Source organism: Poecilia formosa, unplaced genomic scaffold (genome assembly GCF_000485575.1).
Source record: "Poecilia formosa unplaced genomic scaffold, Poecilia_formosa-5.1.2 Scaffold18, whole genome shotgun sequence".
Classification (NCBI taxonomy): Eukaryota; Metazoa; Chordata; class Actinopteri; order Cyprinodontiformes; family Poeciliidae; genus Poecilia; species Poecilia formosa.
This window is the reverse complement of record NW_006799957.1, coordinates 2,639,552-2,655,959: the sequence shown is the minus strand read 5'-3', so window position 1 is coordinate 2,655,959 and position 16,408 is coordinate 2,639,552. Positions and strand designations below refer to the sequence as shown.

At 35.0% G+C, this 16,408-nt stretch overlaps 1 protein-coding gene across 1 annotated transcript; it reads left to right on the top strand.

The window, feature by feature from the left end:
- The first annotated feature begins 14,533 nt into the window (after positions 1-14,533).
- On the top strand, positions 14,534-15,680 carry LOC103134651 (guanylin-like). The gene is made up of 3 exons (XM_007547012.2): positions 14,534-14,713; positions 14,894-15,086; positions 15,212-15,680. The coding sequence occupies exons 1-3, from the start codon at positions 14,639-14,641 to the stop codon at positions 15,268-15,270; spliced, it is 327 nt and encodes a 108-aa protein (XP_007547074.1). The 5' UTR covers positions 14,534-14,638; the 3' UTR covers positions 15,271-15,680.
- The last annotated feature ends 728 nt before the right edge of the window (positions 15,681-16,408 follow it).

The following is a 16,408-nucleotide window of genomic DNA, read 5'->3' as shown; positions in this document are numbered from 1 at the left end:
TCAGAATGACATATTGAACCCTTGTTGTTGATGCTTGACTTTTGGACTAATTGGAAGCACAAATAGTTTGTAGCACTTATTGATAGCAAATCAGATAACACATCAAACCATAAAATCCATAAATCCTCATCTTGTAAATGTTAATAAAATGTTACCTAATACAAATTCTATCGTTATATTTTATCAGATTGATTCTGGACAAGAAAATATTACAAGAACAAGTCTTAGATGGAGAGTTGGAGCAATATTTCACTTGAAAACCAACACATAACTACAGCTAAAACTAAAGTGATTCTTTAGACAAATATATTTGAGAAAAGTCTTTGATTTTACCTACACATTTCATCAGACTGTCAGGAATATCAATGCTTTCAGTGGGGTGGAGTCTTTATTTGAGGCTGCTAAACTAGTGGATTGTGATGGGAATTAAAGAGGCCTTCTCTCAAAAACTTGGACCTCCACATCAAAGGTAAATTGGCAAATATTGAAAACTGACAAAAATGTGCTCGTTAGTTAAAAGAAGTCTTTGACTGTTGTAATGCCAAAAAAGATTTTTCCACTAACTGTTGAGAAGAGATGAATATTTTAAATAAACCATTTTTTATTATTTTATTTTTATTTTTTCCAAAACTGATGATCTTTTTTTTTATTATGGTTGGAGATATTCCTATCAGAAATGAACTTCTTGGTTGAATGAAAACAGTTATGAATCTAAATATGCAAGGAATATGAATAATTTTGTGCTTAGCTGCACAAGCAACTCTGATGATAATGGAAAGTCCGTTTCCTAACGTAAGTCCAAAATCTTAATTTATCGCAATCACCTCCTGCTGTTTTACTCTGAGTACTTACAGAAAGCTTTCAAAGTTTTACTTTAGCATGACTGACAGGTGCTGCTACACTAACAACATGTGAGCTGTAAAACTGAATAAAACAGTGATGTTGAGTAGTAAAAGCAAACTATTTGCTGTGAGAAGCTGAAGAGCTCTCAGGCGGTTGCACATCAACGGTCACAAAAATGTTTTTGTTGTGAGTGAGTCCATTACATGCTGAGCTAAAGTCTAAAATTAGAACAAAAAATAAAATGCAATGGACATTTGTACACAGGATAAAATCAATCAAACTATGTCATTGAAAGAACGTAGAACATTCATGATGTCTAACAGATTATTTTTATTCATTTCTAAGTTGTTGCTTTATTTTTTTTGGTACTACATCACCGTAAATTTGTACTTTTCTATCAACCAAATAGAATTTTTTTTAATTTACAAAACTGATGTTGTTTTCAATATGCTGTAAATAATTACTGCATAAATTACATTTATTGTAGCCGTAAGCATTATTTTTGCATAATGTGCCATTGTGATAAATGTGAAAAAAGTCACTTTCAAGTACTGTTGAGGTGAAAAATCCATCCCTCAGGTAGGTTTATTAATATCCTGCACAGAATGTTAGAGCTTACAAATGATACACTGTTGAACAGGGTCAAAGTGAGAAGCGCTGACAGAAGGCAGGCAGCACATCAGTTTCACAGAAATAGTAAACGGAAAAAAAAAATCATAAACATTGAAGAGAGTGTGAGACTCTCTGGATCTTTGCTTGACTGAATGTTATTTCTCCAAGGAAAAATCTGGCCCAGACAAGTTCCCTCTGGGAATGTTTATAAGCATTGAAACAATAACATACCATGACAACCATCAGATGAACAAGGACAAAAGATAGCAGACAGAAATAAAATTTGCCACAATATTGAGAACCAGTACATGAATGACAAACTGCCTCTGACAAGTCAGCCAAAAGTTGTGTTGTTTCAGGCTGCAGTGCATTTTGCAAAGCATGTTGACAAACAAATATGTGCCTTCCTATGTCCCACATAAGAAATTTGTTTGAAAAAATAAATGGTTTTGCCTTTTTGATGCCATCAGAAACAGCGAAACATGAAACTATTAAGTAAACAGTTTTTCCTGTGACACTTTGACACCTTGCATTGCCAACAGAGGGCACAGTTACTTCATGAAGAGAAGGTAATCTGCATTACCTTTGTGTTTTGCAGATAATCAAATCATTTGTGATTTTCTTGGAGAAAGAAAGTTGAAAAAGTTAATTTTGTGTTTAGCGTGTAACATTTCGGAGAAGCCCTAACTGAGCTGATAGCTCCGACAAAGGGATGGTAAGTGTTTCAAAGACCATGGAGTTTGTAGGAAAAAGCATTTCAAAGAATCCTGAAGAGATTCCCACAGAGATGTTCTTTTCTTTTCCATCTTTAAATTTTGCACACATGGCTCCCATCACTTTGCTTCCAACTGCAGCAAGTAATAAAAACCCATTTCTTTCACCCACGGGGTACTTCAGTACTCAAAGCAAGACTGACTCATTCCCTGTGTGGCCTAAGAATATTACTTTATGTCCAGTTTATGTGTAAAAGTGTAGGAGTGTAGCACGTAAGATAGTTACTTTATCAATTGTCTTATATTTGAAAAAAACACAAAGCAATTTCTAATAAAGTTTCATATACTGTATCAAGTGGGGCACGATCTTGTCAAGGTAAATCTGTTGGGCCTCACCTTGACACTCAGACAATATTTATGAGTTCCACACTGCTGGGCAGGAAACTTAAAAAAAAAAAAAAAAAGTGTGCTCACAGCTGACTGGAAGTCTCTACAGAGAATAACAGGGACTGCAGGGAAAATGATCTGCCCCCTTTGGAGAACATTGCCAGCTCCCGCCCCCATGCTAAAGATTGATCTTTTTCTGCTGAATCTTCCTACTTTGAAAAATTAAGCATTTAAAATAATAACAGAAGGAGTCCAAATGACAGCAGAAAAATGTAAATAATTAATGATAAATTTCCTGTATATTTTATGCTCATGTTTTAATGCAGGTAATTGATTAAAATTTCAGTATATTACAACATACATCTCAAATCCTGCAGACAACATGACTTCACATCTCTCACTGATTGTCATCAGCAGTGGCTGCTGTCCTTCCGCAAAGCCACTACTGAGTCTGTGCTGATCTACCGTGTCACTGTGTGGTTTACTGCTTGTTCAGCAGCGGACAGGAAGGCTCTGTAGCTCACAGGGACTGCAGAGAAGATAATCAGCTGACCTTTGGCCACTCTGGAGCTCAGCACATCTGCACAGACACGTCCAGCTCTGGCCAGCTGATTTTTCTACAACCATTAGGGAAGAGGTCCCTGAGAAACAGGACTGACCGTCTACAGAACAGTTTTCATCAGAACACCGAATACGGCGCCTGCTGCTTTAAAAAAAATAAAATAAAATCACCTCACCCTCTTAAACACTGACACTTGTGTCCATGTGACTTTGCTCCAACTTGCACAGTGTATCTCATTCTGTTTTTTATCATCATGATTGTTCCTCACCATTGGTTTTATATATGTATATTTACAAGCACTATTTAGTGGCAACTGTTCTTTCATCATGCAACAGCATAATGGCAATAAAGGCTTTGAATTTATATTATAGCATTTATACTTTGAGAAGTTCAGAAATAAAAAAAACAATAATATAAACAAGGACAAAACATTATTTCTGTTTAAAGATGTATCTATGTAGATAGATGATTGATGCTTAGTTGTTTATGGTGTAAAGAATTAATTTTTGAGAGAAGGGGCAGACAACACAAGACTATTTTTCTGAAAATTACTCTTTTTCATTCAAAACCTTTGCTTATGTCAACTTGTGACATGTTCATTTTAAAGTGTAAATTGGTGAAATAAACAAATGTTTGACTAGTCTGTAGAATGATTTGAGCTGAAGTGTACATAATTATTTCTGCTGATAGAAAAACAGCCAAGAAAGAAAAATGGTTCCTCAAAAATTCCTACGCAGCGTTTCTTTCTACAAAGCTGATGAAATACGGGACAGCTCTCAAAGGAGCTTGAGGCAAAATTAGCTTCACACTGATAGGAGGAGGTGAGGGTTATTCATGCAGCAAATTTCATTTGCAAAAAAAATTATACCTAGTTAGTCAGCAAAGGTGGTTGTAAATGAGAGCACGTTCCCTATCTTCGTAGTGTAGCTTTGATTTGGTCAGAAATTTTAACTGGAAGTTCTGTTTATAAGCACAAAGAATTTAAAAGTGCATTTTTACATAGTGATGTCAGATTGACAAACTGTTATGAAAGGGTCTATTCAAAAGAAACATTAGACCAGTTCCTAGAGCGTGGGAGTGAGTACAAAAACATTACCTCCACTAATAATGGTGTGAAGCATGGCGCTAATCATTCCTAAAACTTTACTTTGTCTGTTTTCCCTCAAATATTCTGTTGCAAGTGTTTTAATATAGTTTGCTACAGATAGAAATTGTGACTATGTGGCCTCACAACACAATGTGAAGGTTAATTATTATACAGTAATAATAATAATTGGCCCTTTTTGCATCGGTTTTGCAGTGATGCAAAAAAAGATCCAAAATAAACCTTTATGTTTTTCTAACATACTTGGACATAAATATTTAATTTTAATTTAACAACACAAAAATCACCGAAAGAAATATGATCATGTGTGCTTAGATTGAGTTTAAAGTACAATAAAAGCAAATTATAGTGCCACATTTGACACAAAGCGCTGAATAGATAAATATGCTATTCTTCAGTTCTTTAAGAGACCTTTTATGTTTCTAAATGGATATAGTTGACATGCAGCTCCAGTTTCAACAGTTGTCCTTGTCAATTGTCTGAAGCAAACCAGGGGCAATGTTTTCAGTCTTTTACGATTACTGAAGGAATGAACTTCTTGTTTTGAGGTGATGACTCACAGAAAAGCCAACAACACTGTCACCCTTGAAACTATTGTTTACACAAAGCCTGGATTGCTCCCTTAAAAGGCCTTTTAAGGATTGTATCGGGACAAGCCTTTAGTTTGTGTCCAGCCTGGTGTCATTTACCGTTGACCCCAACACTAAAGGCGATATTACTGGAAAGAAATTACTTTGCACAAAGTCACAAACAAAGAGTTTATATGGCATAAAACCAGGAACCATTGTAACTGAATAACTGTAATTGTTCTGCTTTGTTTGGACCCACTCAGTGAAATGACATGCAAGACTTTAGAGCTGAAGTCATCTGAGTCTTCATCGGTTAATCAAGAGTGTTAGACCATTAGCATGCCCCAAAAACAAAAGAAAGAACTAGTGTTTTTCTTGTGTGTTTTGTTTTTCAAGACTTAATAGTCGAAAAAAAAAACTACTAAGCTTTAGAAATAAAGAACAGTTGACCTACAGAATTGGCGTTTCAACCCATCAAGACATTTTTATTACATAAACTGAACTGATTCCACATTTATTATGTTTGAGTGTGTGTGCATGGTTGAGGCTCTCTTTCATAATATGGGATCTGTTCTCTAAACACCTAAAATCCAATCGTCAATAAATCTGTCAAAAGGAGTGAAAAAGTGAATGTTTCACCTGATCACAAGCAATGGATGACACAAGAAATATAAAACTCTTTCTTTTTCCCACCACAAAGCTATCTAAAGTACTGCCACTTTGTTTACAAATGTGAGCTACTTTTACCAGGATCTGCAGATTTATAGATTCTAATAAATGGAGGTTCTATCTCCACTATTAACCAGATCATACCGTTTTCCTATTGTAGCTAATCTCTGTTAAGTTGTTGTCCAGAATTGTTTCTATTAATATTTTACTTGAGTGGCTAAAATTAAACAGTTGCTGTCTAATAGACTGACTTTTGCACCTTTTGATAATTGGGGGCCATAAATTCACGAAAATAATCAATATGTAACTGAAAAGGCAACAAAGATTGCAAACTTTTTTCCAACACTTACATCTTCATTTGTGGTAAATAAATCCACTAATTTATTAGATTTACCCCTCCTTTACGGGTGGCTGTACATGTTTTTATTCTATTTAATTAATTTTAACTAAGGAGTAACATGGCACATTTGACTGAATAATTACATTATATTAGTGTATTCAAAGCAAACTCTTTCTGGGAATCCCAGCAGAGCTATATCTGGATCTTATTATCATGATGTCTAATAACTAACCTAGATCGCAGTAACACATGTAGGTCACGCAGACATAAACAAATCCCGTAACAGAAAAATAATGCAGTCTGTGAATCACTTGGATCGTGATCCACGTGCAGCTGAACTTGAGCAAAAGACTCCAATCAGTGCTGCTAGATAATAAGTTACCTGGTCAGATAACGGTTTCTCGGATTATTTGTTGCCAAGTATGAACTGCTAGACCTTTTTATTATTAAATTCCTAAAGCAGGTGAAAACATTTCATCATCCTGCTGAAATGAAACAGAATGTCAGGAAACAACAGCGGCAATCAGTTAGAAAGTAATCAAGATCCAGGGTTTTTCCCCAAACATTTGAAATCATTTTTATGATTTTTAACCTTTTATTATAAGTCTCCCAATTAATATCAACTAGAATAATTACACATTTCTGAAAGTTTAATTATTTTCCTACAGTGTGCCAGTTCTCTCAAAGTATAGCTTCTTTTTGTAGCAAATAGATTTTTCTCTGTTCATTTTGATAGAAGCAAATATTTTTATGCTTCAGTTTTTTACTTGTAGCATTTGATGCAGAATTAAAAGTAAATACCATGTGACAAGCACAGTTTTCTGCTGCTGTATTTTCTCCTGCGTAAAGTATAATAAAGACACGCCAAAGTGATGAGAAAAGTGTTGAAAAGATAAAACGTCAACACATATGACGTCCAGGCAGTGGATAAAACAAATGCAGAAGATTTATTGGGAAGGAATAGATCAGCATAAAATAAACCTTACTCTCCTATAAATCTTCTCTGCAGTGAACCATTCAGCCTCCCATGTCAGTTTATGGCTTCTCTGTAAAGACGCCAATGTTTGTCTTCCAGGCTAATAAACTTAAATGTGAAAGCCGCAATTAGCAATGAATCTGATGTCCAGTAACTTTTAAAACGTTTGGTGATATGGATGATGAATTGTGTGAGAGGTCTACAACAGAGGAGAAGTTGTAAAATAGTAAGAGCAGTGTTTGTATGCACTTCACATCATACGTGCAGATTGTATGTGCTTCACTTTAGTTATTTGTGTAAATCCAACATTCATAATGTTATTTTTGTTATGCTCTGCTAAAGATATCAAGTGGATCAGCATGTACAGTAGAAAGGATAACTTACTTAATTCCACTTTCATTCTAGCGGCTATAAATAGAAAATAAAACCCTTAAAAATATATATAACAGGTATTAGAGGAAGTTTATTGAGAAATTTAACTTTACAAATAAAATGCAAAAAAGATTACCAGATTAACATCTGGTTAGCGTAGCTGTGATATGGCAAATCTTTTTATAAACTCAGGAATCTATTTTACTTTTACTCTTCTAAAACAAGTACATACACAAATTACATTTCGCAAATTAGTTTGCAGTTTATTCCAAATGCTTGCAGACATGAACATGTTGTAAATCCTAGGTGGCTGAAGCAAAATATGGTCAAAACAAGAAAGTTTTCATTTGACATAGTGGAAGAACTTATAACATTCCTTCAAATAAGTTTTTCAGCATTGTACTTGGTGAAAGGTTTTGGTTGTTCCCTGTTAAATGCCTCTAAATTAACTGCAACAATAAACACGAGGGAAAGGTGTTAAAAAAAAACGCATAAAAGGTTAAAGAAAATATGTTTTTAAAATTAAGAATTTACAACTACAGAGGTTGTACAAATATGTAATGGAAGGACTGTAAAAACCAACTGTTCCAAAGTGAACATTTATTATCAGAAAAATCTAACAGAAGCAATTATGACCTAATCAAAGTTAATTATTTTGTAGTGGGCTAAAGTGGAAAATTGATGGTTTATGGACAACTGGATGAAAGTAGCAAGTAGTCCATAGACTAAAAGATATAATACTGAAATGAGTGTTTGGTACCATCCTAAAATATGGAAAGAGCTGTATAAAACACAAAACATTTTACATAGTCATTGAAGGCATGGAACTAAATGTAAGGTAAAGGAGCAGCACAAATATTTGATTACTGACATTCATAATAAGTGAAAGACGCCTTTGTCTTTCTATTAAATTTGGACGGCAAATAAAAATAAACACATTTGATTAAATTATTTTATTTACAGTGCACAAAACAGATACTGAAATTGTCAACAATTTCTCAGTAAATATGTACTAATATATGTACTAAAATGACATTTATAAATGACATTGAAGAGGTTGGCAACAACACACATAATTCATATGAAGAAACTAAAACAAACTAGTCCATAAATTAAAATATTTGTACATTTTAAAAGTACATATGTTATTTAATATAACTTTTTTCCCTGTGGTAGATAATTGAATTCAATTAAACAATAATGGAACCAATTATAATACAACAAGTGATATGGTTTTGTGTATTAATTTTTTCATGTCAAGATTTTTCTTGGGTTAGTCAATAATTTCACTATTAGATTGCCTAGAAGCTAACATACTTGGCTTAAGATTTAAATGTTTCTCTTTTGAAGAATTTCATGAACCTCCCTCTACTTTAAATATGTACCCTTTAGTTACAATTTAATATTCTGGGGTATGTTTCCTAAAGTCAAAAATGCTGAACTGTTCTAAAAATAATCATCAAATGGTTTTCTACGGCAACAAACAACTGAGTGAGCAGTTTTTATGGGTTGTTCTTTAAGACAATAAGGTGATAGGTAACGGAAATACACAAAGTATTTCTTATTGTTTTGTATAATATAGTGTTGCTCTGCTTTAGTCAACTTTCATTCTTCTCATTATGATATTTTTTTTATGTCTATTTTTATTTCTTTTAGATTAAACTGCAGTGAGTGTATTTGGTTTCCCAAGTGTGTTGGCCTTTCACTGTTTAGTTTGTAGTCTCTTTATTGGCCAAGCTGTGATGTAACACATAATTTAGAGAGGCTTCACAGCTTTAGAGCTATCAGTCTGATTTACAAATCCAACAGCTCAGATAAGAAGAGGCCACAGAGGACAGATTCATGAAGCCTCATTAATGTTTTGATTATCACTTACCAGAAGCTTGATTGCTTACTTGCTTGATATTCAGGGATTTCATTAATCTAAAACACATTTTAAATTATCTCTTATCTATATGAGAGAGCATATAGAAGGTTAATTCTGCTTTATGTAAAACAATATGAAACAATCCACCTCCAGGAAGATATACCTATCTTTTAAGGTAAAGGCCCCACAGCAAAAAGTGCATAAAAGAGATAGGATCTGTGCACTTTCTAAATATACTTTGTAATATAAATGAAAATTCGCACTCGGCGGTGGAATATATGAAATCCACCGTGTGCAACCACAAAGTCGCCGTAGGAAAAGTGATACCAATGTGTCTTTTTATTGCTTTTGAAAAGAAGTTCTGAATGATTAAGATCACACACATTAGTACTTAATGGTGGATATCGGATGTTTATAGCAGGTATTTCCTTTGGTCATAAACATCACAGAGAGCAGACTTTGATACCATTTCAAACGAAATAAGAGCTGTGATAAATAGCTCCTTTCAAAATCCAATCCAAGGATAGCAAAATTTTTTAATTAAAGATCTTCATCTTACAATGTGCTTCAGACATTAGTGTTATGCTAAATATATAGAATATTACATGATTATTATAGATTTCTCCAGCAGCTCAAATCTGGATCTTTGAGAGTTTTTAAGATGCTGTCTTCCAGTACAGAAAACAAAGCTTAAATATCTTTCTAGTATTAAATAAACATTTAAGGATTGAAATATATACTTGGTAAAATTTGGACACAACATCTTATTAGCTAAGTTTAGGAAATGGTATAATTTGAGAATGGGAGGACTTAATTTTAATCTTCAATGTCTTAACACAAAATATGTTGTTTACTGAACCACTTCACAACAACGTAAAAATGATGAATGTGGAGAATATTCAAAGACATTCAGACTTAAGCTCAGAATTTTCTTTCCTTCAGAGTGTCAATTAGTCTTACCCTTTGACTCTGGAAAAGGCCTTTTCCTGTGACTTACAAGCAGGTTTTCTGCTCCTTGGAGCAAAACAAATGTGTTTGTTCTGTCATTGGAGTTTGACAAGTAAACAAAGAGTACCATGAGATTAATTAACTGGCAAAAACTTTGGAAAACAGGTCAATCTGAGAAATAGCCAAGAGACTGAAGGTATCAAAATGCCACATCATGTCATGTTCATCATTTTTAACCCCATCCCTGATACTTCACCTCACATTGCCTCCTAAAAATGTCTTCAATTATTTAGCAAATCTAAATTATTAACTGTCATCCTGATACACTTGCTTGATATTGCAGGGGGTCACGTCCACACTGCCCACACATTTCCTGCAGACCGACCTCTCAATTTCTTGGCAGCCTGGTGGCCTGATTGTCTAACATGGATATTATTGATTAACATAGCAATCCCAGCCACATATTCCACACCCTCCCGTCTCCATCGACAAAATGAAACACAAATTGCAACTGTGATGATTAACTGAAGCCTTAAAGGGAAACCTGTATGTTTTCATTAGTAATGAGTTCCTTATCCTCACTTATCCGAGCCAATCCCATCAGACACACCCGCTCTCTGCGTGTCATGTGTTTAGGACTGATTAGTTGTTTTGCTGAGTTGTAATAAAAACTATTCATATTTTGTTGGAAGCATCATGCAGAAATTATGATAGAAATGTTTTTCAAAAATTAAGACAATACCAGAAGAAGGAAGGAAATGTTGGAAAACTGGACAGAAACTGTAACTTTATTTCCATCATGAGTCATTAATAAAGTTAATCTTTAAGTTATTAGTAATATGAAATCAGCTTGTAAAGTAAAAAACAGTGCCTTTAGTGTTTACAGTTGTCAAACACAGTTCACCATCACCATATCAGAAGATAATCTATGCAGAAAAGCTTGTCCTGACAAAAACATACCTCCAAGAGCCTGATATAGTGGTCTTTTTCATGATTATATAATAATACTTTTATTTTCATAAAGCTGCTTTGCAACAAGATGATACCCCATTATGAGTAATGCAGGCTTTGCATTACTCATAATGCAAAGCATGTGTCCTTACTCATCTGAATGAGTAAGGACGTACTCATTCAGATTTAATTCTTATATCTGACTGTTTGCGCACATTGAGTCACAGGTTTTTTTGTCAGTAAAGTTGAATATCAAATAACTGTCACATAGTGGGTGGGAACCCACTTCTCATTACGAGAAGTGGGTTCCCTTGAACATATTTGCACATCAAACAAGGCAATAAATTTGAATGAACAATATTAAAATGCGTAAATCCAGAGCAGTCAAAAACGAAACTCCGATAAAGTTATGAGACAGATGTACAGCAAGCTTGATGAGTGTGGTTGTAAATTTAAAATGATGAGATGTTATTCACAATGTTTACACCAAAGGGGTTGTTAAAGTCAGCACAGTCATAAATATAGATGGAGTATATATGAGGAGTTTGGAAGTTTATAAAGCTCTTAACTTTCTTTTAAATATTAATTATGAAACATAACTGGTAAACCTAATGGTAGGATTTAGGAGGCCTCAGGATACTTTCTGCACTAAAATATAAACTATAATGAACAGTTGTTGTCTATTTTGTCTTGATTAATAAAGAAAAATGCTACAATTTACCACAGGAAAAAAAATATTAAAGATATAGATTTACTGCAATCAACCAATTAATCAATTTGCGTAGGGTCATTTTCCATTTAGAAGGCCCACTTTTGCCCAAACTTGAACTTCCTAATGTTTTGAGATGTTGCTTCAATATTCCTACATAATGTTATTCCCAGAAGGTACTTTCCATATTACCATATCTTGGTAATTCTGCTTTTTATGTTGTTTTAGGGGTGAATCCTTCTTCCTCACTGACTGGCCTTTCAGCCAAAGTCAGTGCAGAGCTTATTTGACTGTGGATAGTCACCCTCTTTCTAGCTTTACCCAGCATCCTTACAAAGTCTCTTGCTTTGATGCACACATCATCCACTAAAAACCTGTCCGTTTCTTTCCTGATTGGTGGGCTTTCCCATCTAGTTGATATTTGTGAACATTGTTTTAAAGAAATGAGGCACAGTTCCTCCATGCATTGTTCCTAGAAAAGAACTAGACATATGTACTCCATCAATTCTCCTCTTGATATCTTTTGGGATTTCTTTTTATTTTCTCTTGAGACAGAAAGTTTGAGGTATTGCCTTAAAACACACCTGCTTGCTGCTCCACTAAACTCAGATGCTGAGAATTACCAGTCGGGATAACCTCTCAGAAGCTTTCAAACCCATGACTTCATAAACTGGGTTTCCTGAATTGAGTGATCTTAGAGTATGTAAACATTTTACTTTGAAGGAAGAAATAAAACAATTTTTGTATTCTCTGTAATTATCTGACAGTTAAAAAGTCTAAATAATCTGGAAAATTCGAAGATAAAATATAGGTTTCCACAAAGATGACCATCTTCACTCCTTTAAGCCCACAGTAAAGATATTTTGATGGCTGCCTTCAGCAAGATAATGTGTCATCACACAAAGCTCAAATGATCTCAAATGACAGTAAGTACACTGCTCTCCATGCATTTCAGTTCTATTGACCGTCATGATTCACATCTTAAAGATGCACAGATTACACATCTTCTGTAACTCTGTGAAGCTTTAAATTCAATATGAAACAAAATCTCAGAGGATTTTTTCTGACTTATTGCTTGATCTGTGCCAAAAATAATACAGGCAGCTGTCAAGGCCAAAAAGGGTTTGACTTGCAAGGTGTGTCTGATAAAATCACTGTGGAGCCAAGCCAAGCCATTGCAAATGACATAAGAAAAAAGTAAGTAAAAAGGAAACTGAAAACAGAAAAAAAACAGATTTTAAAGTGTAGTATTGAAAATTTAGGTCAGTCAGACAATCTTGACCATATTACTAAATGTGTTCTGGACAATAAGCAAGCAGGACAAATATATATTTGGCCTGCAGCAAAATGGGAATCATGTTCAGTCAGTTACATTATGAATTTTCTGATATTTTAAAGTAAAAAAGCAGCAATATGCATAAGTCCTATTATCCAAGTTAATAAGATTTGTCACACAAAGTTTCTCCAGTGTTTTAAGGGTGAAGTGACAATTATAGTTTTGTTCACTCTAAGAGAAGGAACCCCAGCTCTATAATTTTTACTACGACAAAAACAAATGTTCTTGAAGCTTCAGTGGTTAACAAGAGATTCTGTGTTGATCACACATTTTTGGTGTCAGTGCTTTTGAACATTTTTTAACAGGCAACAAAGGTTTATACACTGAGCATATGACTGAATTTTCTTCTGTCAAAATCATACCCTTGTCCAACACAGACTTCGCAAAAGGGCAGTTAATTACTGTGAAAAAAACTAGATTTTTCGTATTTCTTACTCACAGACATTAAAAGTAAACAATTATTAGGGATGGAGGGCAACAGTGTATTGAAGATGCTCAGAACAATTCCCAGTAGTTTGACTAATGGTTCCTTCATGGTGTGTGTGTGAAAAATTGGGCTTCATGAGCTCGTTAAAAAGCCTCCCAGATGTGTTGGTGGCATGCCAAATGCTCACAGAGCTGTGTGAGTGCTGGTAGGTTTCATGCCACACCAAAACAAAATCAGTATATATATATATATAGGGTTTGCCATGTCCAACCCTTGCTGTCCTTCAGATGTTTGAAAAACTGTTTCACTTTTGGAAGGTCACAGGTCTGTGTTTTAATTTAGATGGCTGACAAAAAGGGCAAACCTGCAACCCGGAGCAAAACATATCTATAGATATTTGGTCTGTATTGTATAACTCCCCTTCTTTTTCAATGTAGCCATTTTCATGGCTAGATTGAAAAAGAAGCTTTCACAGCTGCAATTCTTAACCCTCTGAGTCGAGCAGGTCTCAACTAGTATGGCTGGTTTGCCTTTTTGTGATAATTAATTCAGATCTGACCAGGCAGGAAGGCAAATCAAGTCAAATAAACAACTGCTTATGCACAACTGCACAACAGCAATCCATTCATTCAAGATCCAATAAGCCATATTTTCTCCTCAAATTGCTGAGGAGAGCTTAACAAGCATTTGATATAGGCCAGGATGGTATTTGTGCATAGATTTATTGGTCTGCCTTAGGACTCTTATTTGGGACTGTGTGTGTCTGTCCAAAGCTCTGAACCTGTGGTTTTCTGTGATTAGCACTCTTTATTTTTCCATTGTTTAAAATGTAGGCCCAGCAGGCGTTTTAAACTTTAAACAAAGCTTAATAAAAAGGTGTGAGCAGCTGAACTTTTTAACAATGAGATGGTGTGGCTCTTTCGTCATCCATGAATCTCCTGGTAACTGTTTAACAGCAGACCACTGAGCCCCAGATCCATAAAAATAATCAGACAGATGATGAGGTCAAAGGAAGATTTATGAATTCCTCCTTAGGACCTTGTAAAACCTTATCAGTACTCATTAACTCATGAGAAAAACTTTGAGCTCATTTGTAGGGATCCTGGTCACATGACTGCTTGATTCCTGGGTTTGAGGGTTTAAAAGGTGGCCTGTGTGGCAGGAGAAAAACCAAACACACTTAGCTGAGCATCTGCTGAGAACAACCAAGAGACCAAAGAAGCTGCAAAACATCCTGCTGCCAACTATCACCATGAAGACCGCCTTTGCTGCCGTTGCTCTCCTTGTTCTGGCTCTCGGCTTGACCTCTGAGGCCGTGCAGGTTGAAGTAAGTGATTATGAGATTTTTGATTATTACATACTTGATTACATACTTTATTCATCACAGAGGGAGCATCATGTAGCTATCTACCATGTGGCTTGGACTACAGAGATTTATGTATCTTATCCTTTGCACACATTTAGTCAATGAGCCATTAATAACAACTAAATCTGCTTTTTCCTTCAGGAAAATGGATTGATTTTCTCTCTGGAGGCCGTAAAAAGGCTTCAGGAGCTATCGGAGAGCAGAGCCATGAGCGGCCAACTGAACCCAAGGTTCAGGTCAAGCCCCATTTCGCTCTGTGCCGAGCCCATGCTGCCCCAGGAGCTGCTGCCCCTCTGCAAGCAGACGGGAGGATCTTCATCTCTGGTCAGACTAGGTAAGATGATTAAAAACTAAGCAGCTCATTTAAATTTTAAGCACAAGTAGCAAGTCATTGATATGAAATTATGTGAATCATGTGTGACTGAGCTCTCATCTGTCTGATTTTTGCCTTAATTTCAGCTGCGGTTCCCATGGACGTCTGTGAGATCTGCGCGTTTGCTGCCTGCACTGGTTGCTAAACTCCCACTGCAAGCCAGAAAGCTCTTGCCTCGCTTTAGGCTGGTGATCTTTTTGTCCTCCCATCCCCTTTAAAACCTGATAATTTTTTTCCCCCTGAAAATGATGAGCCAAAGGCTTTATCCCTGATGTTCTGTCCCAGTGGGCACTTGATATATTTTGAAATATCTATCAGACCAAAAAATGGCCACAAAAGATATTAATCAGACTGAGGAATGTTTTGAAAACTGTTACTATAGCGTATTGACTTTTTTTTTTGTTTATCATTCAACTGACAGCTCTTGCCAAACAATTTATTTTGGATTTTACATTGGATGTTACATTTCTCTTACCTTGCTTTATATATTTAAATAAATGTTTTCTTTTCACCTTTTTATATTATTGTTATTTTGAATAAAAAGCATTCAGTCAATAGCCTTGTACATATTGTGTTTTATCTTAAAAAAGGTCTGTTGCAACAAATACATGTCTAAATTCAGACCTTTTATATTGAGAAATTCTTCTTATTTACAGTTGGAAAATATAACATATATACAGTAACTATATTTCTGTCAAAGTTAGAGCCAGAGCTTGCCCATGATTCAATGTGACCATGGACAGTGGGCGGTGACAGTTGGCGGGGGTTAAGGGGTGCTCATGCTGCCCCCACAAGATGCCACCCAGGGTGGTTGCCAATGTTGCCCATATCAGAAACTGCCACTAATTACAATTAATATGACTCATTTTACAGTCAAGTAATTAGCCAGCAATAAAAACATTGTAACAATAACACTTTCTATGAAATTCATAAAAAAAACTTTGCAAAACAATAAAACTATCAGAAAGCACAGTCTTTCAATTTGTCCTTGTTCTCTTATTCAAATCTGATTCTGTCCTGTTTTAAACATTTTTGTAGCAGTGGAGACAGTTTTCCACAATTTTAAGATGTGACAAAATGCCATAGTTTAGTTCAAAAGTTAGTTATCATAAGAAATGTATGTTACAATATAACATGGCAAAAAAAAATATTTTGTTTATTAAATTAATTTGAACCTGTACATGTGCATGCATACATTGGCTGTTACTCATGAGTCTAAGAATAACTTTTTACACTCGAGCATTCAGAGATCAAGTATGATAGAGGATGAGTTATTATTATGA

Excerpts from the sequence above, each read along its gene's own strand:
- LOC103134651 (XM_007547012.2), top strand. The coding sequence starts at position 14,639 with ATGAAGACCGCCTTTGCTGCCGTTGCTCTCCTTGTTCTGGCTCTCGGC. Across the intron at positions 14,714-14,893 it reads CTGAGGCCGTGCAGGTTGAA|GAAAATGGATTGATTTTCTC; the intron begins GTAAGTGATTAT and ends TTTTTCCTTCAG. Across the intron at positions 15,087-15,211 it reads TTCATCTCTGGTCAGACTAG|CTGCGGTTCCCATGGACGTC; the intron begins GTAAGATGATTA and ends CCTTAATTTCAG.